Source organism: Glandiceps talaboti, chromosome 14, assembly GCF_964340395.1.
Source record: "Glandiceps talaboti chromosome 14, keGlaTala1.1, whole genome shotgun sequence".
NCBI classification, from domain to species: Eukaryota; Metazoa; Hemichordata; class Enteropneusta; family Spengelidae; genus Glandiceps; species Glandiceps talaboti.
Genome location: NC_135562.1, coordinates 10,539,791 through 10,567,610, shown reverse-complemented (window position 1 = coordinate 10,567,610; position 27,820 = coordinate 10,539,791). Strand labels below are relative to the sequence as shown.

The following is a 27,820-nucleotide window of genomic DNA, read 5'->3' as shown; positions in this document are numbered from 1 at the left end:
TTTCACTCCACAAACATTTTGATGAGGTCAAAATAATGCAACTGGAAAAGTCAAATTTCAGTAATGATTTGACTTCAAGTATTGAAAGATAACATTAACAGTTTCAGTGGCCTAGGGAGCTCAAATATTGAAATACAGATGTCAGATATTTACTCCGCTGGGGAGTTCAAATTTTCAGTAACCTAGAGAGGTCAAGTATGTAATGAAACTTGCAACCACGTCAAATTTGTAGCTTACTGAGGTGTCATTCCAAGCCATATTATAAAATATCCAGTTACCTAGGGGGTTAAAATGTTATTTCTGCTGTAATGTTTGGAGTCAAGTTTGCAGGGAAAACCTATCAATAATTGGATATTATTACCATTAGATAATTTTGAGATCACAGAATGAAATTTAAGACAGATACAGAAAGAGTTCATTGTAAACATACCTATATCAAACTTATTTTGACTGGTGCTATATTTGACTTGTGTTACAGTGGTTACATCATGTCAGATTTTCAAGCAGATATATGAAAAACCTTTCCTGTTGTCAGCATAACACAGTGCTAATAAAAGTGACACATAATTGTTAAAATAAAAACACTGCATTGATGCGATATTTGCTTCATAGTTACTACAATGTTATTTAGAATGGAACATATTTACACTGCGCCAGTTTATATCGTCCAAGATCAGATCACTTCAGACTGTGCCATATTTTAGTTCAGAAGTATGTCTCAATTTAATGCATTATTTTTGCTTGGTATCGGTAGAAGGCAGAACCCCGTCGTAGTATTCAAATATAGTGACTGGATTGGCAACAGGTTTTATAGGGTGCAAGTTATTTTTGCCATTATGTTGTCTCTCCTTTTCTTCTTTCCTGTATTGTAGCATTGCTATGTAGTTTAATGTTGTCAAATTGTTACGCCATTACTATGTAGTGTCATGCAAGCACTCTAGCGTTCTGGTAATATCTATTGTCATGCAAACATTGTATCATTCTGGTAGTATCCATTGTTATGCACTCACTGTAGTGTTGTGGTTGTACGCATTGTAATGCAAACAGTTTATAGTGTGCTGGTGTTTGTAATCGTAGTGTAGTTACAATGTCATGTTATGAAAGTTGTTGTTTTGGTAATGCATGCCAATACCGTGTAATATTATTGTTTGGTTATTTACCTAGATGTGTTATATATTTATTTCGAAATATCTTAATATAGTATAACATATACGGAATCCTGTAGAAGGAATTAAATGAAATGGTACATTTTCTTTCAAACCAACAGCGCCATCTAGTGGCGAGACATATAAACTTATTGCTCCGCTCATGAACAGCGCCATCTAGTGGTGGTTGGTGATTAGTGACACTCCTTTCATAAACAGCGCCATCTAGTGGTCATTCTAATTGTTATCTATTGATATCTTGACCACTATTAGAAATCAATGTACAGGGAGTTTTGGAATAGGATTGTCAATGGAGTTAACCCAATAGCAATGCATGTTGGGATTTTGGGACCTGTCAAAAATTGAGATGCTGCAATGCTCTCTCGCAAGTTCCTGAAAAGGCTTACAATGTAAATATGTCATTCACCAATATGATGATTGTAATTTTTTGATGTTGACTTTCTTACTACAGGTGGTATTGGTGCTGGTATCGGCGGTGGTATCGGTGGCGGTGGTTATACGTATGGAAGAAGAGCAGTTCCAGCAGCTAACGATGACTTCGGCTCTCCCAATGCTGCATATGTACCAACATTCCAAGGAAGAAAAGAGAGTACATCAAAACTAGCGGGTATATCAGGTAAATAGAACAGCATTCGGATCCAGTGTAGGAAAGAAAAGAAAGCTGTCGGTTGCAAGGTTTAATATATGTGCTAGTATGTTGAATTTTCTGTATCAGGTTCTGTTGGCCAGTATGTGCCAGGGATGACACACAAATGAACTTCGAGGTTTAACTAAGAAATAAATCTGAAAATATTTAAATATTCTCACTGAGTATACCACATTCACCAAATTGTTTGATAAAGTGATAGTATCCTACGTCATAAAAAGCTAGCCAAGGCAATCAGTGAAACCCAGTATGATGTGTACATTGCCGAGGACTGCACACAAGATATTTTGGATGACTTTGTTTGTTTGTGTGTTTGTTGTTTACAGACTACAGTGGATGGAAGAATACACGCGTAGCAGGGGGGTTGAAGGGTTCACCAGGATTGAGAGCACAACCTATACACGGGAGGACAGACTGGGCAGCCAAGTAAGTAACCATGACAACCATCAATCAACAGACTTCTAACATGTAGATATCATTTGACAGGTAATTACCATGGCAACATCACAAGTTTAGTAATTAAAGGCAAGGTCAAGGGAGGGGGGTTAAATTTTGCATAAAAATCTGATGAAACTATCTGGTATTCTAACTACTCGATTTTAACTGTGATCTCTTTTATCTTGTGATTGACAGATATGGAGGCCATCGGTAGCTGTTCCATCAACACATCATTTACATCTCAGACGACACATCGTGATTGTCACAGTAAAAAAAAAACCCAAGATACCTGTTGTAATTATGTTTCTTCAGTTGTGTGTGTCAGGGAGTTTGACATCAGGATTATCCAACCAAACCATTCAGCACTTTACCAAAAAAAGAAAACAAAAAAACCACACAGTGTGTAACTTATCCTTAAATGAATCGGTAATATAGAGTTTACAGACATGTACTACCGTTTGGTGAATTTTTCATCAACCATTCACCTACCAGCAAGTTTTACAAAGCTTGCATGATGGCATGGATTTTTACAGTTGATATTCAACAATGCAGTGTAAGCACCATATGAATGCACACAATAGTGTGTGACCTTTAAACTCTATTTTTGGAATATCCTTTTTGTGTGACCTTTAACCCTTATTTTGCTAAAGTGTGTAACCTTTGACCCCTGAGTTTTCCTGGCACTGCCTAAACTGATGTCAGTGATGCTCGTTTTTGTAGATATTCGAGGTTCGGCCAAAATTGAACTTTGCCAGGTGTAATGTATATTATTATGTCATTCCATTTACTCAGTTCTGGGCACAATTATAGACTCTGGTAACCACAGAATAAAAAAAGATATGATACGATAATTTTGCTGTAAAATAATAATATGAAGTAATATATTTTCACAGGATATCAATTTTCCGGGTTTGCTGGGATTTCTTTTTTTTTGCAAGTATGAAGGGAAAGTCTTTGTGAATAGTATGCACACAGGAATTGTAGTTTAGTGAAGAAATATCAGTGGACATTACAAACTTTTTGAGTCTTGTCAAGTATTCAAGGGTTGTACAGAAACCAAATGATCTGTGATATAGGAAGTATTTTTTGCTTGTTTCTGTGTCGGGGTTTATTAGTTGCATGGTGAAATAATTTCAGTATGTGCCTCATTAAGTTGGAATTTTGTTCTGTTGAAGTGACCTGTTGTGATTATACAGTATTTGTCAACATGGTAAAACATATTGTACAGTCAGGACAACATAAAGTCAGGACATGTTGTTTGTAATAATTCTTTGGCAGTAAGATAGATTCTGTTCCAATACACTGTTTATTACTATCATACATAGTTAATTCTGCTGGGATGGTAGTCTGTAAGATATGCTGTGTTAGGGCGCCCTCACACAACAGCCAACAGAGAACAGGCGGCCGAGGGCAGGACGACACGATATATATCTTACTGTCTTACTAGCTTGACTTAAAGGAAAAGGATACCTTGTGACTTTCACTGTGTTTATTAAACACTTGGATGTTAAATGGGATAAAATGTGTTGACTTCATTCACTTGCACTATCAGTACAGTATAGCGCTGGCATTAATCAGAACTTTGAGAGAAGTGATTTACGAGCCTGGGTAAGGAACTTCTGTCAAACATATTGTTGACTGCTTGTATTGTTATACAATAGCAATAGAAACAGTTGATAACACGTTTAACGAAATTTGCATAGCAGCGCCGGACAGTACTTCCATTTAAATTCTGATAAATGAAAGTGAATGAAACCAATTCATTTCATTTCACAACCAAGTTTTATTAAACATAGTGACTTCTCAAGGTAACCTTTCCTATTAAAGTCATTTACCAGTAAGAAACTTTTGTTTTGCCAGTTCCAAACAAAAACACCTGATAGTAAGACAAGCAAAGGTACTGTTTGACAATTTGTAAAATTTGTTACTCGTCAGTAATATAGCCGTTGGTCATACCATCAGATTGATTGAAACACATTCAGGGACATTCACTGCAGTCATTGTGTTTGGACAGTGCTTTGAACAGACATGTATGTTTTGATAGGTATGTATGTGATGGAACCCAGCGTTTAGTAGATATATACACTTGAAGCACTCTCATCAGATCAACAGACTTTCACCGTACCAAATCACAGATAAGGTAGACATTCTATTCTGCCAAGGGTTTGAACATACATGTATTGTATAACTAGAATAACCCTTATAATGCACACCATACTGAAATCCAGGAATCCTGTAATAAACTAAAGTACATATTAAAAATTGACATTGTTTTGCGGCAACAAGGATACATTTTGAGGAATTATATTGAAGAGGGGTGAGATTTTATTAAGGGGAGGGGAGATTACAATAAGGAGAGGTGATTATTTGTGAGGGACATATACTTCTGGAAGGATGGGTATTGGTGAAGGGGAGGGGTTAACTTTCAGAAGAGGGGGCCACTTGTGAAGGACTTGTACTTTTAGAAGTATGAGTATCAGTGTAAAAGGGGGAGGGAGTTAACCTATAAGGAGAGGGGATTATTTGTGAGGGATTATGTTTTTAGAGGGGTGAGTATTTTGGGGGTCAGGGGCTTAAACATGAGAGGTGATTATTTTGGTGAGATGTATACTATGGGAGGGGTGAGTGTTAAGGGGTGTTACTTGAGGAGAGGGTCATACTAGAGGCAAGGGAGGGGGGGAGAGGGGGTATACCTGGATGAATACGTTAAATTCAAGAGTTTTATATTCAGAAACAACAGGTCACTATGGTAACCCAGAAATCATTTTAAATTTATATGACTTAATAGTAAAATGTCCAAGTTGAAAAAAATGAGAGATTGTATTTTATGTTCAAGTTTGTACATAATCTAGGACATTTTGTACAGCTCATTAATTCATTAATTAGTACATCATAATTTATATGTTATTAATCCGATACTGCCTCACTATATATAACACAGTAATAATTGTATTATAAAGATCACAAAATAATTGTTATCGCACTATTTCACTACCAGTAGAATATTACAGATTCACAAACAGTATCGAAACATTCCATTTATTCCTACAAGGGGTGGATTTTTGAGTGAGATGATAAACTGACACATGTTAGTCTCACTATCTCAAGTACAACTTGGGGGGAGGGGGATAGGAGGTGTTACTTCACTTATCATCATGTTAGTGGGTCAAATCAAAGAATATCATGTTAGGGGGTCAGAATATTTGCATGTTACAGTCTGCCATCTTATAAACAGGAAGGATGATTTAATAACTATCCTAGGGGGTACTGTTGTACTTTTGATAGCGACAATAGAATACTGTACTTTGTTTTGCTGGTTCCAGGATTTTGTGTTGGGTTTCCATCGTTACATTTTCATCACAATGGTTTTTTTGTCAAGAAATGTAAAAAAGAAACATTGAAAAACTCCAATGGAAAAAAAGAATTTCAAATTGTTACTGACAGCATTTAATTTTATACAGAAACAAAACACTGACAAGGAGACGCGTATTATTTATGTGGAGTCTGAACAGGACACCCTAGCTTATAAAGAATATACTTGTGTATCATAGTGACAGTTTCCTCCATCTTGGAACCAGCAAAACATGATTTTATTTGAGTCTAGCCTTTCATTTCAAACTAACGACACAACAATGCATAGTCAGATAAGCCATGTTATGGCGCCCTCATGCATCAGCCTGCATCTCTCCAGAGAAGGCTGATGAAACTGAAGATCACAATGTATCTGTAGTAAATCTACACAACACACCACACCACATTGTCAAATTTTAATATCCCAAAAACATAAACAGTAAAATAGATGCTTTCTTGTCTGCAAGTTTTGTAGTCTCAACAATTCTCGTTTGAAAGTACTTTTTTACAACGATCTGCATTTTTTTAAACCCATTCTCACCACAAACGACAATATTGTACGGAAATGTTGGAAAATCTACATTGTATTTGTTTGTTAATTAAGTTCTCCAGAGAGCTATATTTGTTTGTTTATTATTTTAGACACAGTCAACATCCAATTGTAAATAGTGTTATTTTTATGTGGTCTCTGGTAAGAAACCATTGACCTTTGACCTGTACAGTAATCAGTAGCATTTTTACTAGAGGATTCTGGGATTTGTTGTTGTATGTAAATCTAAAGTGTAAAATATTACCAAATAAAGAATAAACACAGATTTGAGCCAGACAATAAATTGTGTTATTTTAATGGTTATCTTTCTTTAGGGTGACCATATTTTTTTTTCTGTTTCTCATTACCCGACCAACCCAAATTTTCAATTCCAACATCAAAATTAAAAAATATTTTGTGGAGCAGCGCCCTCTTTGGCAAGAAAAAGCCAGTGTGTAGACTGTCAATGTCATCTACAGTCATGGTGGCGATGACGACACTTGTTCATGAACAGAGCATTTTTTTCATGACGGAAGTTATTCAAGTAGGGGGGCTGAAAACATGTCAATTTGGTAGAGAAGCTGGAAAAGGGCTTGTTACCAGGAATCCAATAAAAAGAAGATAGAGAGGAGGAATAGGTGATACAGAGAAACATGAAGATGATTTTTTATTTTTTTATTTTTTTTATTTTTTTTTTTTAAACAACTGACAGACCTATAGTTGCTATGAAAAAGTCCATGAAAAAGTAATGAGAAACATAAAAAATAGGGTCGCCCTTGTCAAAAATGTTGAGTGAAAGTAGAAGATGTAATGAGTGTTTTGATGTGTTTGAGGTATGTGGTATAAAAATTGGAAATTTCAATGAATTCCCTGATTATGTAGTCACTTGCAAGATTCAAAACTGCCATTCTCACAAACTACCAGATTTTCTACTGATGCAGCAACAACAAAAATTAAACACCCTATTTGTGGGTACATGAATTTACAGTACTTCCATATTCAATAGAACAGTAGTTTACAAAGTTGTCTAGTTTCAATTCCAACATCAAAATTAAGAAAAGATTTCCATTTGTGTCCACCTGTAATATTTTGTGGAGCAGCGCCCTCTCTGGCAAGAAAAAAGCAAGTGTTTTGACTGTCGATGTCATCTACAGTCATGGTGGCGATGACGACACTTGTTCATGAATAGAGCATTTTTTTTCAGGACGGAAGTTATTCAAGTAGTTCCTATATGGTATCGTTACGATTTACACCTCCACTTAGAGACCACGTTGGCATCCAGACTATTTACAAAGTGACGTATAACTGTTTGTCAACATTACCATTCAGAACCAAATTGTGAATTTCTGGATTATCTGAAAGACTAAAATGCACAAATTTCTGAACTACTCTGACTGACTATATACTTCATGTCCTGTGTATAAAATATGAAATATTACATTTGTATACACAAATCTCCGTAAGTACTACAGTAAATAGATAGTCAATCAGGGTACACCATTTGATAGGGGGGGGGGGCAGGCAGATTTTCGAAAACTAAAATTGTTGCAGCCAAAAAGTGACAAGAAATATTTGCTGCCCAACTCAAGGCAAGAAACAATTATGCTTGCAGGGTATATGAGGTAAAAAATTTGTTATCATGCAAGTGCAGAAACTTGGGTCCAAATTCTCCATTGTCACCAGTTATCAAAATGGTTCAGCCCTTATGTTTATGGAACTTGATCTGCAATCAATTTTTTTTTTAATGATGCCCTCTATGGCTGGAATAGGAAAATCATGTTATTGATGGTACAGTGGTTGCACCACAAACACATCTGGACAAAAAATTATTGTTTATCACTGAAATTTGGGGCTTTTATGGAATGATTTATAGTATCCTGATGACTAATAGATTATCATTTCAGTTGTACAAGTTTGGAAGTATCACCAACATGTGCATACATATATTTTTTCTTCTTTGCATGCCTGTCAGTTTCTTAGTTTTGTACTTCTCTCGGCTTTTCATTTTTCTGGCTCTCAGAACTATACCTTTATATATATGAAATATGTCAAGTGGTACTAGATGCCTCTGGTGAGAATAATCCGAGATAAAAAGGTGTTAAAATAAAGTAATGAATATTTATAAACTATGGACGAAAGCGCACATTCACCCCTGATTGCTGCTCCACCCTGCCATGGTGGTGGAGGCACATTTTGACATGAGCGTAATTTATCAATATTCATTCTTTACTATGTCAATTATCCAAATTAAATTTGAAACCGTTTGAATAAAAAACGTTGCTTTTATTATTAATTTTGCCCTATCATTTTGACATTTTAGTGCACGTATCACACAGTATATCAATCAATACTAGTATACATTCAATATTGAACTCGCGCTGAAGTCTCGTATACCTCGAGATTAACATCGCTACTACGTGAGCTTACAGAACGGAAGTCACTCTCCATGAAGATGACTGGGTTGCTGTACGGATGTATTTTTAGAGAATTTTGTCCCAAGACATTTATAGAGACACTTCCGAATGGTGGTGTGTTTCTACAGTAAGATGTAGTATCGTTTTATACTACAATCTTTCTGCTTAACTCCAAAAGCCGTCCATTGCCGTCGTTACGAAGGTACGTAACGTTTACGTTACTAGAGCAACACACAGGAGACAGTATCAAAATCGTATTGTGCGAGATCTATGATAGGGCACGTTTGTATGAAAGCTAACCACGTTTTAGTACTTTCATTATCACGTGATTACCTTACACCTTTAACTATTAATGGTGATCGTTGCTATCAGCATTTCAGATGTTAATTTACAGTCCGAGTGCGTGCACAGTTTTCAGAGACAGGTGTGTACAAATCGAAACGTTTCTAATGTTCACTGTTCATTCAATTTCAATATACGTGTGTATCAGAAAAAAAAATGCTTTCTACCATTTTCTGGACTTCAAAAGCTGCACAAATATGGTATTACTTTGTAATGTATGTCACGAACAAGGATTAGTGTATTGCCCACGAAAAAGGGATGAAATCGAGAGAGGGGCTTGTTTTCTTTTAGATTAACATTTTGACCTACGAGACACCACGACCGTATGTAGTAAAGTTACAAGAATACAAGTATTCTAAAAATGGTTACGTCATTTTTTTGTATTGATGAATATGTATTCGATACATTTTATATTTCGACAAGAATTATTTTTTTTCCGTTTACGCCCAATACATTGTAACGATAGCTGTACATATTATGACATAATTTTTCCCAGATATGAAAGTGGTGATGATACTGCTAGCAAAACAAATCACTGACAGAAGGACGTGAACTGTAGTTGTACATCATACATGCATTATTGCTAGCTTCAAGCTTTCTCACATACCTCAGTGACTCAAATCAGTCAATCAATGATGTGCTTTCACACACAATGAACTACGTATTGAACATAGAGTTCAAATTCATTTATTGTCACCAGCACATGTATTGCCATCCATATTTAATGCAAGTAGCAGTGTTAACATATGCATAATGTATTACATGTAATACATACCCATATTTATCATATATGATTTCCACTCTTTTCTCTTGCTCTTTTTTTAAAACAAATACATTACTGGTATGGTATGGTATGACCACCATTTGTTACTCATAATAAAATAGCCGCAGCGTCCAAAATAAACTGAGTCCACCGTCTGCTGCATTTATTCCGGGTCACCTACGTGTTAGATAGACTGTGGACATGGTAATCTAAGCATGCCTGAAGCCATATTGTAATCTGTTTCCTCAGTAAGCATATTTGACATGTCACAGCCAGTCAACAAATTTTCCTTTTTTTTTTACTGCTTTACAACAGCTTAACCTCTTTAACCTTTTACAGAAGCAAGTAATTCCGTGTCTGACATCCATGATTAAAATTTTGGGGTTTGTCTGTGTACTTTTGGATTTGTCTTGAATTTTGAGACAGTACATATTTATATGTGAAGAAAAATTACAGATATATATTTGTGTTATGAATTAAAGTGGTTGAAAAGAATAACAGCATCACCATGATACATGTTGTCTTAGACTCAGAAATCAAAGTGCTAAATCATTTTTTCATATCTGAAGGTATGTGGTTACTGTTCTCAGGCCTTTGAGTGTTCCGACTTTCTATTGCTTGACAACTACACTATGTGGTCATCATAAAATGCCCCTGAACAAGGTAACAGGGTCCACAGGAGCACTAAGCCACTAATTAATTTCTGTGTTCTCTCTGAACCTCCTTTTAACACTATATACAGGGTATTGAACTCTTGTAATTTCTGTGTATTCCTCGAACAAGGTAACTCAGGAACTTGGCTTTAATATTAGCTGCTGTGTAATTTGTATGCTCTCTCTGAAAAAAGTAACATAGGCACCTGAGCCTTCTTATAATTCACGTGTTCTCTCTGAAAACAAAATTACATCATTTGGCACCAAGCCCTCATTTAGTTTGTGTGTTTTCCCTAACTAGAACTGTGGTACTGAGCCATCTTGTAATTTCTAGACTGCTGTCTTTATCATTGGTTTTACAGAAAGTGCTCAAAATATGAGTAAATGCATTCAAAATCAACATTCTTTTCCCCATTCTTTTTCATATATTATACTTGTGGATGTATTTAATTCCCCAATATTTTTCTTCATTCAGGCAGAAAATACTCATGACCCAAGGGGTTTTGTCACAACTAATCTTTCGACTTGAAGTGACAAAGGCCCCTTAGGTCACTCATATTTTCCTAAGAAAAATGCTGGGGAGTAATATCTCAAGGTAAATTGGTAGCAAATAACAAGTAATTCTGATGTGAAAGGGGATTGAATTACTAATCTTATTATCCAGAACACACGATAACATAGTCAACTCCAATTCATGAACATATTGTAATTTGGCACTTTTCCAACGTGGGAGATGTTATGATTTGAAGTCTAGCCACAGTAGAAATTTAAGTTACTTGTTTTAATTGATTGTTATAGTCACAGACACTCAGCAAACACAAAATATACTAAATTGCAAACAAATGTATTGACTTTGTTAATACTTGGTTTGATGGTGTGTTTAATTAAGTTAAAAGTGTTTTCAGTTTTAGTAATATGACCAACAAAGCTTATCTCATAATATGATGTTAGGTGCACAGCGCGATAGTCTTTACTCGGTGACGATAAATCGTCATCAGATGTTAAGGATAATTTTAACAATCAAAAGTAATGGAAGTGATAAATGATAGTGTAAATATTTCATAATCGTATAAATATATCACGTTTCCACACACTGCTCAACGTGATTTAAATTCCAATTATTATTCATGGCACTGTGATAGACCAGTGGTGACTATGGCCCTTATATAAGTTATAACATAATTAATGTTCATCATGGAAGCACTAAGATTTATACACAAGTTTTCTTCTTCCACTTTTGATTGAGAAACAGATAAGTTTCCAACAAATTACTTGTCCTACTGCAGTGTCTAACTCAGGGACCCTCCACTCGGTGGTTGGTGGTGGACGGCCCCCGACCACCACTCGTGGAAAATAGCCGGCATTAGCAGGCTGCCGATCGGCTTTATTGTTTTTCGGCAAAATACAATATATGCAAAAGAAATGGTCAAAAAGGTTAGCAACACTTTGGAAAGTATGTGTTACTGTAGTGATGGCGAGCATATATCGGTTATGAAATGCATAGAACACAAAACAAGGTGTAGAGGTGTTTAGAGGAAATTGACATGTAATGACAATGGTCGGGTGATCATACATAGAACACGGACACAATGATAACAGTTAGTAACTGGATCTAACAATAATCTAAATGTTCACACCTCTGTTTATTCAACACCTCCATCAAATTTGAATTATTCTGTCAGATCCAGTTAGACACTGAAGAAGGACAAGTGATTTGTTTGAATAAACATGTCTGTTTCTCAATCTAAAGTGGAAGAAGAGAACTTGTGTATGAACTACATCGTCACAAACCACGGGCTCTTTTACGACACCGTCCAGAGGGTCTTTATTTCGAAGTGTAGCAGAAGAAATAACAGCTCTGGTTTGCAAGAATGATGAACTACGGCCCTTGTCCAACTCCACTAGTCACTGGGATCATACAATCCATTGCCCCACTCCTCCTAACACGTAAATGCATTGAATTGAATCCTTCACATAGCAACCCCAACCTACCAGGTCCCCATTTATACAGTTTGGTTGACTGACTCAAAGGTTTGGTTGCACAGTTTAAACGTTACCCAAGGACTTTAGGTATTCAGAAACAAATGGTGTCAGCTAGGCATGAACCAGTAACTTACAGATTCTAAGCAAGCCACTCTAACCATTCAACCATCATGACAACATCATCATTTACCATGTTGTATAAGATTGTGTTCACACAAAAAAACAGTCTGAAAGGCTAGGTTAGGGGTTACTTTGAGTGAAAGGTACATTCACAAAGTCCTGTCTGAAAGAATGGGCTTATGGTTTGAATAAAACACAATCACAAAATCTGTCTGAAAACGTGTGTTTTGTAAAATATATCTGGTCTCAACCATTATTTTCGTTGGTAAACATAGGAACATATCTGGTCTCAATGCAATTATTATTTTTCAGTGGTGAATGTAGGTGAAATGGAAATTCCAGAATATAGTTTACAATCCAGTGAAAGGATGCTGGTAGCCTGTTAGCCACGTCATTCATTGTCACCATGTCAGTCTGAAGACTGGTTTGGACAGAACAACACAATTAAGCTATACCATGCACAAACCAAGTTATTGTCTCTGAACAGAAAATATGGATTTAATACCCTAGTCATCCTACGTCATCACAATGATAGAAATAATAGTCAAATCACCATTGTTTTTCCTGATTTTTCATAAATAATGCTAAAGGGTATATAACTATATTATTTTCTAATATTTTTCTTCATTCACTGATTCAGACAGAAAATACTTAGACCTAAGGCCAGTAAGGGTTTGCCACTGTTCATCTATCAACTCATAGTTACAAGGCCCCTTAGGTCACTCATATTTTCCTTGACTGAACAAAGACAAATATTCGGGTACAATATTTAAATATACAAACTAGGTTGCATGTATGGATACTTCATTGCATGGACAATTGGTCTGTTCATGTGGTTTTTCTATTTGCCCACCGACTGATTAATATTGACTATTACTGTGCAGACCAATTTATTGAAGTAAAAGACACCCTGCATTGTAATTAAGCTATCAATCACGGAGTTTAATCTACCATTGATTACTCTCGTTTGAAACTTTAGACATGTAGGTAATGTAATTAACCCTTTCATGATTAGATACGAGTTTTAAATAATATGGGGACCCAATTTATATGAATATTTTCATAATTACAATAATATTACTCTATTAGGAAGTAATATTTCTTTAATTCCAGTCTAAAATGAAGTTGATATATGCCAAAAACTTACATAAAACAAGAATTTTGTCCAAACAATTTTGGCGGGAATGTTTTCAGTATTGAAGGGGTTAAACAAGTAATTAAAATACTGATTTTCAGTGGAATTTGGATGGCTGCATACATAAGACATAATTGAACAAATACAACATGTAATTTTTAAAACGTTTACATGAAATTACTGCATCAGTCACTGTATGTCAATAATTCTTATTAGATTCCCAAATACAGAGTGAATTATCATCAATTTGCACAGTTATCTGTATGTTTACATTTGGGAATGATTTTTAGTAATTATGTTTCTATTTTCGTTGATATATTGAGTGATTGATATTGTATTTTTTTGATGAAGTTTATGTAAGTAGTCACGAATGTAATTTTTCTTATCTAGAGAATGTATTATTATGATAAATGTTGTGTTTTTAAAGATATTTATGTGGTACCCAGAATAATGGTGTCAGGAAATTCTGATAAATATATTTAAAAACTAGATTAAAAAACATGATTTATGTCTAAGAATTGTCATGAAGTGTAATTGTAGATGATTAGATATTATTCTGAGATATTATATAAAAGTGTGAACTGTTTACATCAGTCAAGACTGTATATGTGCGTAAGGGTGGCCCTTTTTTTTTCTGTTTCTCATTACCCACCCAACCCAAATTTTCAGCTCCGACATCAAAATAAAAAAATGTTTTTATTTGCACCCGCCCATAAAATTTTGTGGAACAGCGCCCTCTAAGCAAGTGTCTAGACTGTCAGTGTCATCTACAGTCATGGTGGCGATAGCTGACACACAAACAAAGCATTTTTTCATGATGGAAGTTATTCAAGTACATTTGTAGGGGGTCTAAGAACATGCCAATTGTGTAGAAAAGCTGGGAAAGGGTTTGTTACCAGGAATCCAATAAAAAGAAGCTAGAGAGGAAGAAAAGGAGTTGCAGAGAAAGATGAAGAAGATGATTTTTTTTTTTAATTGACCGACTGACCCTTAGTTTTTGACAAACATATCCTAATACTATGAAGCCATACTCTGGAAGTACAAAGCTCACAATGATACTTCCATACATGGTGCTTAGACTGATTCAATACACGCAACTTGTGACATTGATGTTAATTTTGACGTCAGTTAATCTGATTCTCTCAAACACATGACTACTCTGCAGAAAAGATGAAAAAAAATTGTCATATATCAAACGATTTTGTGTGTTTTTTTCTTCAAATTTGTAATGTTTGACTGAATACCGACATTAATAACATTTTAGTCGGGCAACAAAATATTTTATAAAGACGATAACATATTGCGGTTCACGTTGTTTCGTACCCATCAATATCAGCTTATAATTCTAATGACATATCATGGGAAAATGGTGTATGAATGGTTTTGGGACAGGTCTCTCAAAATATAACTTTCTCATGCTATCATTTCGATTTTCTTTACATGAAACTACGTGTATATGCATTAATTATCAGTGTACGCACTGTCCCTCTATCACCCAACTTTGCGATTCAGATCTGAATGGCTTCCATCTATTTACGTTTACGTTTAATGCAGGAATTGTAGCTTTGCTTCCAGTTAAACATCGGAATGAAAAAAAGTACAAACACAGAAGAAAAATTGAGATTTGATGCCACAAATAGCACAACACTACATATACATGTATAGTATAAGAATACTTCCTTGGACTCTAAGAAGTTTTGTTAGCGGTCGGATAATGTGTTCTAATCAGTACAAATAAACTGTTGTTGTATCTACAAGTGTCAATTTATGTGATAACTACTACGAAATCTGATTTGACATTCACAGTTCACTATATACATGTACACATGAATGTATAAGGTCACAATATGATTTAGGTGTTTCCTTGGTATTCAATTAACAAAGGTCAAAACGTGTTGAATGGTGTTTGCGTGGTGGGTGATTTCCTGTTTTTTTGAAGAAGTCCAGATTGGTATGTTACAATGTTATACATGTCAACATCCAGGGTTATAAAACCTCTAGCAACTGTATTGATCGCAGTAAACAATTAAGACAATTTGTTTGGCATGTCTGCAAGAATAGCAACAACACTGACCACAGCAAATATCCAAGGCCGTTTGTTCTGCATCTCTGTAACTATAACAACTACACTGACCTTTATAAAATATCCAAGAGTTGGTTCTACATCTCTGTAACTATAGCAACTACACTGACTATACTATATAATCGCATCAATGATCTGTTATTTGTGTGAGGGACAGTTTGTAAGTAGTAAGTTGAACTCCCCACTCATTCTATCAGTGTGCTGATGCTGTATGCCATCATTGCTTTGTTGAGAATGTAAGTACAAGTATATCTGTTACTAAGCGTGAGTTTTGTCTGGGGGATATTTTCTGATTTGGTGGAATGAATTAAAAAATATTAGTGGCGCTACATGTATGTCCACAAACAGTTCTACATGAAATTTGTGGGATTCGTCACTGTCCGCCGGCGATGAAACCTGTTGAGCACTACTCGTATGACGCGATTTGACTTATTCGATTTGTGGTCGACCATGCCATATGCCATATCATACTAAGTGGCAGTTTTGTCCCGGGGTATTTTCCGATTCGGATGAATGGATTAGGCAAATATAAGTGAAGTTATGTTCACAATACATGAAAATTGCGAGATTTGTCGCTGTCGATGAAGCCTGAGCACTACTCAAGCAATTTGAATGTGGTCATGTCATATACTAGTTTTTACCCAACAAAATATCATGTATACTATCCTGTATGAAGCATGGGCCATTTTCTAGTGTAGGTCAAAAATGTACCCACAGCTCTAGTCACTGCTTCTTCTTGGCCCTGTGCACCTACAAATTCCGCTAGACATTTTCACCACTAAAACAGGAAATGTCATGTGTACATGAGAGCTCGAAAGTAACAGTAGTCCCATGCCCACAGACTACCAACTTTTGTCATGTGGCTACCATAATTTGCAGTTGGTAGCCCATTCAGACTACCACTGATTATGTGATGAAGATGGAAGATTTATGGACATGAAAGTATTTTAATAATGCACATATTTCGAAATAGAGGAAATCTGTTTTCAGTTCAGGAATATAGGACTACGGGTCACAATCATTGGGCTACCAATTTCAGAAATTGGTAGCCCACTAGGACTACCAAAGAAAAAAGTTAATTTCAAGCCCTGTACATTCTTTGTTGTAGTTAGCACAGATAGTTAACTATCAGCCATCCCTTGCTTACATTTAGCCCAGAGAATTGTCTCATGTTACTGTCTCAAGAAATGTGGAGAACTTCTTGAGATACAATAAACATTGAGACAGTTCTCCTGGCTTGTATGCATTTTAAACTGATAATGTACTTTTGGTTACATTGAGTGGATTATTCACTCTCATTTCGACTTATAAACCTAAATCACAAGTTGAGCTGAGCTTCTGCAATTACGTATAGGATTAATCGCTTTATTGTTACCATGGTTTCTAGAACCCTTGTCACGACATTAATGACTCAAAGTAACCTTTTCTGTATGGGAGAGGTATTCAAGAAGGCCATTTTGTACGTCACCAGTCGTGCACCAAGGTTCCCCCGTAAAGTTGTGACCAGTGCACCCACCAGTGCACACAATTTCTAGTGACACACCAAAATTTGATGTTCCCTATATTTCTTACTATGATGTGGTGACTCACAAGAAATGCCAGTTTTTATCATTTCACCCAGTACAACATGCCAGTTTTTATCATTTCACCCAGTACAAAATGCCAGTTTTTATCATTTCAACCCAGTACAAAATGCCAGTTTTTATCATTTCGACCCAGTACAACAAAATTTGGCTATCATTAGAGGGCACACTATGTGGGTTGTGATTTAATGTTGAAGATGCTGCAAGTCTTACTAGCTTTCCTCTAGTATAATATTCAAAACTGTAGAAATGATGTAATCATGTGTTTGTTGAAGTGGATCATAGATCATAAAACAGTTGATGACATAGAATTTTAGCTATTCAATTTGTCCCATTTCGCTACCATATCATAATTTTAATTGGCAGTTTGTTCGTGTTGCAGGATACTGTAACCATGAGAATGACTGACTTGTTGCTTGAATTTAGCCTTGCATCTCTCTGTTTTCAGAAATAGTGGCTAATAGACACTACCTTTGTTCTTGTTACTAGAATACCGTAACCATGGCATCAACTGGTAGTGGTTGTACAGATTTAGCTGTTGACCCCCTAATTTCTTGTAAATTGTGCCTACTAGAACATCCGCTACAAGATATGCATCCAATGCAACAATGTTCTTGTATATATTGCATTATGGTAAGTCAATGTAACTTTTTATTATAATTTGTTACACATATTGTATTGTATGCAATTTGTTGCAATATTGTAACATTGTATAGTTTGTTACATGACAGTATTGTAACGTAGACAATGTGTTACATAGTATTGTAACTTTTGTATACAATTTGTTGTATAATGTAACTTTGTAGACATATTGTTGTATAATATTGTAACTTTGTAGACAATTTGTTGCATAATATAACTTTGTATGCAATATGTTGTATAATATTGTAACGTTGTAGACAAATTGTTGCATAATATTATAACTTTGTAGACAATTTGTTGTATAACATTATAACTTTGTATACAATTTATTGTATAATATTGTAACTTTGTCGACAAATTGTTGCATAATATTGTAACTTTGTAGACAATTTGTTGTATAATATTACAACTTTGTGTACAATTTGATGGATAGTATTGTAACTTTGTATACAGTTTGTTGCATTGCATTGTAAATTGGTACATAACTTGTTTCATAGTAATGTAACTTTGTATACAATTCATTACACATTGTATTGTAAAACTATGCAATTTGATACAAACTTGTAACTCAGTATGGACTGTATCCCAATAGGGAACTTGCAAACCCGCCATGTTGAATGTTGCATCATGGGAAGTGTGATAATGAATACTTCATTGTAGTCAATTAGTATCGTAAACAATGTTAATACATTGTTTGTAACCACAAATACTCAATTCATAGTTACCCTGACAATTGTGGGAGGTTTATTTTATCGGTAGCTCTAGATTAGGTATTACGATAACCACAGATAATCCCATGTCCTTTCCTTTGCATCTGAGCATGCTCAGTCTGGATTGCAAGTTCGCTATTGTCCATATAATGTTTATTTGTCTCACACATTCTTTTAGACAAGTTTTACCAGTGTAGTGACTTTCCAGGGAAATCCTTATATTGAATAAGTTCAGCTTCAAACCATGTTCATACTGTTGTTGTTGAAAACCATCCCTCACAGTAGTTTTTGATGTAGTTCATTCACCTTGTGTTATGTGTCATCTGTGCTTCGATGCCATTGGCAGTGTTTTGTCTTTTTTTTCCCCTCAGTGTTTAAAGCAGTACTTATCCCTCTTAATCAAAGAAGGTTCAGTGGCAATGATCACTTGTCCTGATGCAATGTGTAAAGAACAAGGCAAGATAGACAAGAATGAAGTAAGTGCTTAAATTTTGTTTATATTTTTAGGCCAAAAAGAAGAAAAAACAGAATTGTTTCTGGTCAGGACAGTTTGTCAGTTTGTGATGATGTGGATTTTTTTTTTTTTTTTTCTATTCTCAAGAAACCTGTCACTTAAATAGTCTACTATCTATGGCAGTTACTGTTCTTTTTTATTTACTATTTTAGAGCAGGTGTGTATGTGGGGCAGATGTCATTTGCTTGTTCTTGATTGGCTCTGCAGTTGTCTTTACTGAAGTAGGGAGGGTTATTTTTGTGTTTCCCCACAGACCTGCAGACTGCATGGGCTGGACAAACACAAAAAAAAAGACCGATGCGAGGGTATTTAAGTGATGAGTGCGCTGACCAGAAACAATTCTTTCTTTTTTCGGCCTTATGCCCTTTGAGTTGAAGGCCTAGTCTAGCTGCTAGACCGTTCGGCTATCTGTTGATGTTAGATGACTAAAGGTGCATTGAGGGTGCTTACACTCAAGCCAAAGATACCGCCATCCTTGGCTTTGTTTGATAACATTCCGCACACAGATTCAAGGTCTTGTTACAGTACTATCAGCTTGAATGAGAATTGAAATTTAAATGTGACTTGTAGTTATTTGGTGGAGCTATACACGTAGGAAATAGTTGGTTCCAAATAAAACATCAGTCATACATGTTTGTATTCCTTACGGCTCCATCCCTTGGAGCTCCACAGATAAGATAATGCTAATGCAGGAACTGAATCATGGGCCTTTAAGGAATTGTTATCGTACTTTTCCATATGGATGAGGATTGGGGTATTTATTTTTGATTTTTGATTTATAAAATAATTCTATCACAGTAAAATAACAAACTTTTTACACATTTATTAGTGTTTTGCAATTTATTGAGGACTTGGCATATGTTGTTTCACACTGATCTTTTCAAGTAGGAAGCCATGATAAAAAAATTTTTCTTTAAAATTAAAAGTCCAAAAATAAATACCCAATTCTCATCCATATGGCCACTTTAATTCAACACAACTACACAAATATGGTGTCATTGTTAGCCAATAACCTAAAGTTGGCATGTACATGATTTCAAATGTGACATCAACTTTGAGGAATTTTGAACAAAAATCTGCCAATGTTTCAATATCTTAGCTCACCTTGATAGTTGAAAAATGTTGATCTGTGTTTGGGGGGAAAGGCATTTAGAATAACATTTGTGAACAGAATAGTATATCTATACAACAATACCTGGATGCAAAGTCCAGGGTTATACAGAAGATCGTGAAAATAGTTACCCTGTACCACTTGACCTCGTTGGCTGGCCATCAAATATTTGTTATAAACAAAACAACCTTGTGAAGTTGTGTGATGACTTTGTAACACATATTGTTATTATTCATATGTGTGTTATCAAAAGTTAGTTTTGTGTTTATTGTCATTTAAAATAGTTTAGAATTTAATATTAAACACATTTATGAAAAGTAAAATATTTCAAAGTCAGTTCTTGTACATGTTTAAGTTTACTTTGTGAACAGTCTCTTGTATTTCACATGAAATCAACCCAACCTTAATCACCTAAAAGGGATGATATATTAATGAAGCTTAAAAAATTAACTTTATCTGTTTACCAAAAGTAGGTTCAAATTATGCTTGAGTAAATTGTAAAAAAAATTATGACAAGGAAATTTTCTGTGATGCCTGCAAGCAGATGACTGCCCTCTAGTGTTCAATAGTTTAAGAGTGGGTAAGTATTTCCAAAGGGCGCCCTCTGATGTCAGAAAAATATTGCAGTACTATTGATGACCTTGACTGTAAGATATGTTGTGCCCCTCCATCTTCAACGGTCTTGACATTTACAGGTTGGTCAATGTGTGAGGGTGCCATGACACAGACCTATTGACTACCAAACTGTAGAACTCTATAACAGAAAACTTTTGAAATAGTCTGAAATTTTCATAATTTTACTTTTCAGATTAAACAATTGGTTGATAAAGATACATATGAAAAATATTTAAAGTACAAGACACAATTAGGTAAGTTGTTACAGAAAATATTTTTTTTTTAAAAATGTAGTTTTCATGGGTTTGTAAGAAAACAAGACACGACTTCTACTGTTAAGATCTTCATTTCAATGTTTCAGCGTCACACTGGAGCCTTCATCAGGATACTAAAAACTAACAGAAAAACACGGACAAATAATGAATAAAAAGTTACAAAAAAACTTATATTAAGTGATGCTCTAAAATATACAAGTAAAAGATGAAAACTGCTAGCTGGCCTAAAATGAAAGCAAGTAGATAAAAAAGGATAATGAAACTAGAAGCTGGAAAACATCGTATTATGATAAAAATATGTGGGAGAACAATAAAAAGCTGTTGTCATGTTGGTGTGGACATATTTCTATGTTCTGATGATCTTTGATTTCATAGTAAGAATTTGGTGATATCAAATGTCCTTGGTCCGTAGAAGTTCAATAAAAAGGTGATGTTTTGGGATAACCCTTTATTCAGCATTTAGTGTTCACTATACCGTGGTTTTCATTTGCAATTTGGAACTATTTTCTTGCAACAGTGTTTCAACTGTTGGTTCATAGCAGAATATGATTGACATTATATCGTATTGATAACACCGTTTCTCTAATTCTAATATTAAAGTTCATACTATGGTAATTTCTGATAGTTTAGCATTTGGATACTAGAAGATCAGTAGACATTCACACCCTGTTATTGCAAATCTTGCTATACGTAGTTGTATGAAAACAATAGAAACAATATTAGCCTGAATGTAAAGTGTGGTATGATACATCTCAACTACAGCTAAAATGATGTAGGCTTGGTGTTTCACTCATGCAACATGACATTTATAACCACACTCAGACAACTTCTAATACAAAAGAAACAATTATATAGGTGCTGGGCACAGTGGGGTGTAGAAGTAGTCAAGTTGATATGTTGATTATCAGTTAGAAAATAAACAATTGCAGCCAATAAAATCATCAAATCCATGTCATGTTGTCATTAGAAGCCTGTTTTTACTGCACTGTGAAAGAATACTGTTCAATATTGATTGGGCAAAGGATCCTTCTGTGTTTATTGTGTCTCAGTTATTGTTAGTCTAGGGTCGAAACATATGTATCTTCATGTCAAAAATGTAATGCACCAGGAGTGAAACACCAAACCAACATCATTTTAGCTGTAATATCATACCTGTACAACATGTACCTATGGGTTTCAGACTTGCAGTCAGTGTTCTTGATCTGTTTGAAGTCAGTTGTACTGCAAACATTTTCATTTAATTAATTTTAATCCTGTACCTGGTACATGTATTTCAATCCTACCAGAAGCAATCACATCAGATTATATCATATTGCATATCGTCATACCATATTTCAAAATATGAAATATGCAATTTTTAGATTAATTTTGATAATGTAGCTGTTATTTCAATTCTACCGGAAGCAATCACACCAGATTATATCATATTGCATATCGTATTTCAAAATATGAAATATGAAATTTTTAGATTAATTTTGATATGTAGCTGTTATTTCAATTCTACCAGAAGCAATCACACCAGATTATATCATATTGCATATTGTCGTACCCTATTCCATAATATGAAATATACAATTTTTAGATTAATTTAATATTTTGATATCTATTTGTCATTTATGCAGAGGTTGATTTAGATCCAAACAGAACGTGGTGTCCTGAAGCAGGCTGTGAAACTATCTGTCACGTTTGTACAGGGGATACTGCCAAAGCTAAACCAGTCCACTGTCCTACAGTAAGTACCCCACCCCCACCCACCCACCCACCCCTTGTAGTAAAGCAGAACTGTGTTTAAAATCTATATGAAGCTGATCAAAGTTATCATGGTAGCACTCTTGAAATTAACTGTGTCGATAAAGTTAATAATAAGCTTACAGGGCTGAAATATAACTTTTGGGTTTGGTAGTTAAATTAAGCCATGTGAACTGTTTGAGCTACAATTTTCAATTGGTTTTCATTGGTTTAACAGACTACCACGTCATAAATTTGGTTGTTGAGATACAATCCTTATGTGCTGTTATCTAAGGCTAATTTTGAGCCTTGGCTTACAGAGGCATAGACATGATACATGTACAGCTTTCTTGGAATTAAAGAAAACTTTTATCCAACACAGGTATGCAATGATACAGTATATCATGTATATCAGTATTCTGTAAGATACAACATTCATGCCATACCTGAGAAGCCTAATATGACAGGGCTGACCAACATGACGTATCTTCCAGTATAGTATGTCAAGGGATACTGTCAAACTGTGACAAGAAACACTTAGATTTTTGGTAGAATACCAGTGAGTTACACTGAAAATAACAATTTATTTTTGTGCATCAAAAACAGATTTACTGACCAGTCATTATTTTGATTTATTTCAGTGTGGACTTAGTTTTTGTTCTCTGTGTAAGTCTAAATGGCACAGTGATCAAACCTGTGATGAGTTCAGTAAAGACAGTGAAGCTACTGGTGGTGCCGGCACATCATATCATTATTCAACGTCCGAGTCCATTGGGTAAGTGACGTATCACAGTAACTTATTCCGTGTTAACCCTGGATTTGTACTTTAGAGATCTCTATTTATTGAATCCATTGGGTAAGTGATGTATCACAGTAACTTATTCTGTGTTAACCCTGGATTTGTACTTTAGAGATCTCAATTCATTGAATCCATTGGGTAAGTGATGTATCACAGTAACTTATTCTGTGTTCACCCAGGATTTGTGCTTTAGAGATCTCTCTATTCATTGACATGCAATACACAGATATATGATACTGTAAACTGTAAACAATGGGATCGCCTACAGTAAAAATCGCACTAAATAGGGGATTCCAATGTAGGAGATCACACTATTTACAATATCATACTTTCTAGAGAGGCTCCCATTTGTATAGGAGGCCCCACTGTTTACGGATGGGGTCACAATATATAAGGGATCCCACTTGTGAAGGAGATCCCACTGTTTACGGGCATACACTATATAGGGGATCCCTCTTGCAAATGAGATGTTCAAAAGTTACAGTTAATGTCTGTCATATTAATTTTTATTTTATTTTGTTTTGTTTCAGCATACCTTTCAGCAGTGATGAGAATGCCGTCATCAAACGTTGTCCTGTGTGTCATGTACCAATAGAAAGAGATGAAGGCTGTGCACAAATGATGTGTAAACGATGTAAACATGTCTTCTGTTGGTATTGTCTGGCTTCCTTAGATGTAAGTATGATGCCTTTTCGTACATGTACAAGAACACATGAATTGTTGCAAGACAGATTGTACCTGCTGTGTGTGCTGTGTTGGTATTGTCTGGCTTGATTAGATGTAAGTATGATGGTGTTCTGTTATGTAGAAGTGAATCATTGTGAGACAGATTGTACCCACTCTGTGTGTGTGTGTGTGTGTGTGTGTGTGTGTGTGTGTGTGTGTGTGTGTGTTCTGTTGGTTGTCTGGCTTCCTTAGATGTAAGTATGATGGTGTTCTGTTATGTAGAAGTAAATCATTGTGAGACAGATTGTACCCACTCTGTGTGTGTGTGTGTGTGTGTGTGTGTGTGTGTGTGTGTGTGTGTGTTCTGTTGGTTGTCTGGCTTCCTTAGATGTAAGTATGGTGGTGTTCTGATATGTAGAAGTGAATCATTGTAAGACAGATTCTACCCACTCTGTGTTTTTTGTTGATATTGTCCAGCTCCTTAGATGTAAGCATTTAGGGGTTAATTACATGAAAGTACAGTATCACAAAAGGTGTTTCATAGATATATAAGTGAATTGTTGCACCCACTCGGCTTGTATTTTGTCAATATTGTAAGGCTTTCTTGGATGTAAGCATTGAAAGTGCAATATTACCGAAGGTGTTTCATAGATGTACATATATATCGATACACATGGGCATTGTTGTAAGATACATTAATTTTGTAAGTTGCACCCACTCTGGCTTGTATTCTGTTGGTACTGTCTGGCTTCCTTAGAGACACAAGTATTGGGGCTTTCTTAGAAGTACATGTAATGAATAGACTGACTTGTAGTTGTAAATTGTTGTAACACATATTGTACCTAGACAGACTGTGTTCCATTGATATTGTTGACACTGGATTGTGTAAGTAAACTATGGTAAAGATCACATTTATTTTGCTTACTTAGTTGAAGGGTATTTTAAGTGTGACATTTGCATGAAATACTCAGGGGTGGTTATCACCTGACTGTAGCCAGGATTTACCAGTACCCGGGTGTGCTGAAAATCTGCTCATCCAAAAATCCTGTGTCATCGGTGGTATTTAGCTTTGTTCTGCAAAATAACTCAAAATTTAAAGAGGTCAACATGCCTTTCCACCATTTCATAATGAAAATGTTATTTCAAATGTAATAAAGACAAAACAAGTCTAAACATAAAAAAAGTGACAATGCCTCGCACAATCAATGTAACCAGATAATCAATGTATGTACTAAAGCGTTGTGTTGTGTTATTTATTGGCAGGATGATTTCCTACTACGCCACTATGACAGAGGACCATGTAGAGATAAACTAGGCCATTCCAGAGCCTCAGTTATCTGGCATCGAACACAGGTAAATATTCTTAAATACTTGTAAAGTGTAAAGTGCAGTAGTCGTCTATTTCATGGATGTGTGAGGTCCCATGCCATAATACTTAGTCATAAGCTTTAGGTGTGAACCCAAAAATCAATTCAATTTAAGTTATCATGTATACAGCTGAAAAAATATATTTACCCACAGGTGATTCAATACTGTTCAGTGTACGATATTATGAGTAAGTTATTGTACCTAACAAAAAACTTTCAAAAAACGTTGCGGATGTGTGGGTTCCCATGCCTCAATACTTAGTCATAAGCCTTAGGTGTGAACCCAAAAATCAATTCAATTTTAGTTATCATGTATATAGCTGAAAAAATATATTTACCCACAGGTGATTCAATACTGTTCAGTGTGCGATATTATGAGTAAGTTGTTGTATCTAACAAAAAAACTTTCAAAAAAACAATCCAGTTGCTGCTAGTGTAGCCTTAAATGTTTACTTTCTCTTGTAGGTGGTTGGTATCTTTGCTGGTTTTGGTGTGTTGTTACTAGTAGCATCACCATTCCTTCTGTTAGCAGCACCGTGTATTCTATGCTGTAAGTGTAAAGTTTGTCGATGTTGTGACGATGATGATGACGGAATCTCGGGTCTGCCTTCATGATGACTCATTTAGTATGGCAACTTTTTTTGTGTGTGTTTTCTGTGTAAATGGTGAATATTTTGACAATGCTGTTGACTATACAGAGGAACAAGCTTTGTGAAGAACAGCAACTTTATACTGGTGAAATCAGTGCTTCTGATATGACTACGATGATGACGATGATTGTCATGTACCAAGTCTATCTTTGTAACTATGATGATGATGATGATGATGACGTTAAAGACAACGACAGTGGCAGTGACGACTATGATGACGATGACCACAATGACATCAATGGCAGAGGAGAATAATGATGAAGAAAGTTTGTTATTAAGTCATCCTCCATCACGTTTTGACTATTCCTGGAATAGACATTTACACAATTATTCACATAACAAACAAATCTAGATTTGAGATATACGCTAAATTGTGACTGCAATTTACAAGTCTATGTCAAACAACAAGTTTTTATGTTTCAACGCATCCATGTAATCAATGCCAATATGCACACTATACACCATATAACATATTCAACCACCTGCGTGTACCAACATGCAACATGAACTGCATTTCGTATTCAACCTTCCATGTAATCAGTGCTAACACACGCAAAGTAACTGTATAACTTATTCAACCTTCCATGTAATCAGTGCTAACACATGTACCATACACTTCAATATATGTATTCAAGCTTTCCATGTAATCAGTACCAACACACGCACCATACACTTCAATATATATATTCAAGCTTTCCATGTAATCAGTACCAACACATGCACTGTACAAGTTATTACATTCAACCTTTCTGTGTAATCGGTGCTAACAAACGCACTGTACACCTCATTACATATTCAACCTTTCTGTGTAATCGGTGCCAACAAACGCACTGTACACCTCATTACATATTCAACCTTTCTGTGTAATCAGTGCTAACAAACGCACTGTACACCTCATTACACGTTCAACCTTTCTGTGTAATCGGTGCCAACAAACGCACTGTACACCTCATTACATATTCAACCTTTCTGTGTAATCGGTGCCAACAAACGCACTGTACACCTCATTACATATTCAACCTTTCTGTGTAATCGGTGCCAACACACGCACTGTACACCTTATTACATATTCAACCTTTCTGTGTAATCGGTGCCAACAAACGCACTGTACATCTCATACACATTTGACCTTTCCAAGACAACATGCACTGTTTTATGTGCTTACATTTGAAACCATCATCTCTATTCATGTCTATACAAATAAGTTGCCTCACAGAGAAAAAAAGAGACATGGTGTTGCCATAGCAACTATAAATAGAAAATCCTTAAACATCAAGATCTGGATATACTTGGTGGTTCATTTTGTTGAGTCATCATGTCCTTAAGGCTTCCATGTACAGTAAATCCTTCAAAGTTGTGCTAGTGTTGTAGATTTCACCTTGAGGGATATATTGGGTTTCTTTATTTGTGACAGAATGTATTGAGTTTCAGTCAATGAACCGTCGTTTTTTGACAGGCTGTGGAAATAATCTATTACCCATTGGGATATTCTATATGAAACATATAGCATAAAATCATATTACTTTATAAAAGATGT

At 35.4% G+C, this 27,820-nt stretch overlaps 2 protein-coding genes across 3 annotated transcripts in view; both read left to right on the top strand.

Annotated features, from left to right (window-relative positions):
- Window positions 1-4,848, top strand: part of LOC144445179 (serine/threonine-protein kinase MAK-like) — a 34,377-nt gene extending 29,529 nt beyond the window's left edge. For both annotated transcript variants that reach the window (XM_078134721.1, XM_078134720.1), the window contains 3 exons: window positions 1,618-1,782; window positions 2,139-2,238; window positions 2,446-4,848. In XM_078134721.1, the coding sequence (XP_077990847.1) occupies window positions 1,618-1,782; window positions 2,139-2,238; window positions 2,446-2,464 (284 nt within the window). In that variant the 3' untranslated portion in view covers window positions 2,465-4,848. The remainder of the gene's footprint in view (window positions 1-1,617; window positions 1,783-2,138; window positions 2,239-2,445) is intronic.
- Window positions 4,849-6,915: 2,067 nt separating this feature from the next.
- Window positions 6,916-26,248, top strand: LOC144445244 (putative E3 ubiquitin-protein ligase RNF144A-A). Its single transcript, XM_078134787.1, has 10 exons — window positions 6,916-6,963; window positions 15,620-15,651; window positions 17,725-17,839; window positions 18,930-19,034; window positions 20,992-21,052; window positions 22,696-22,805; window positions 23,443-23,576; window positions 24,131-24,275; window positions 25,530-25,619; window positions 26,099-26,248. The coding sequence occupies exons 1-10, from the start codon at window positions 6,916-6,918 to the stop codon at window positions 26,246-26,248; spliced, it is 990 nt and encodes a 329-aa protein (XP_077990913.1).
- The last annotated feature ends 1,572 nt before the right edge of the window (window positions 26,249-27,820 follow it).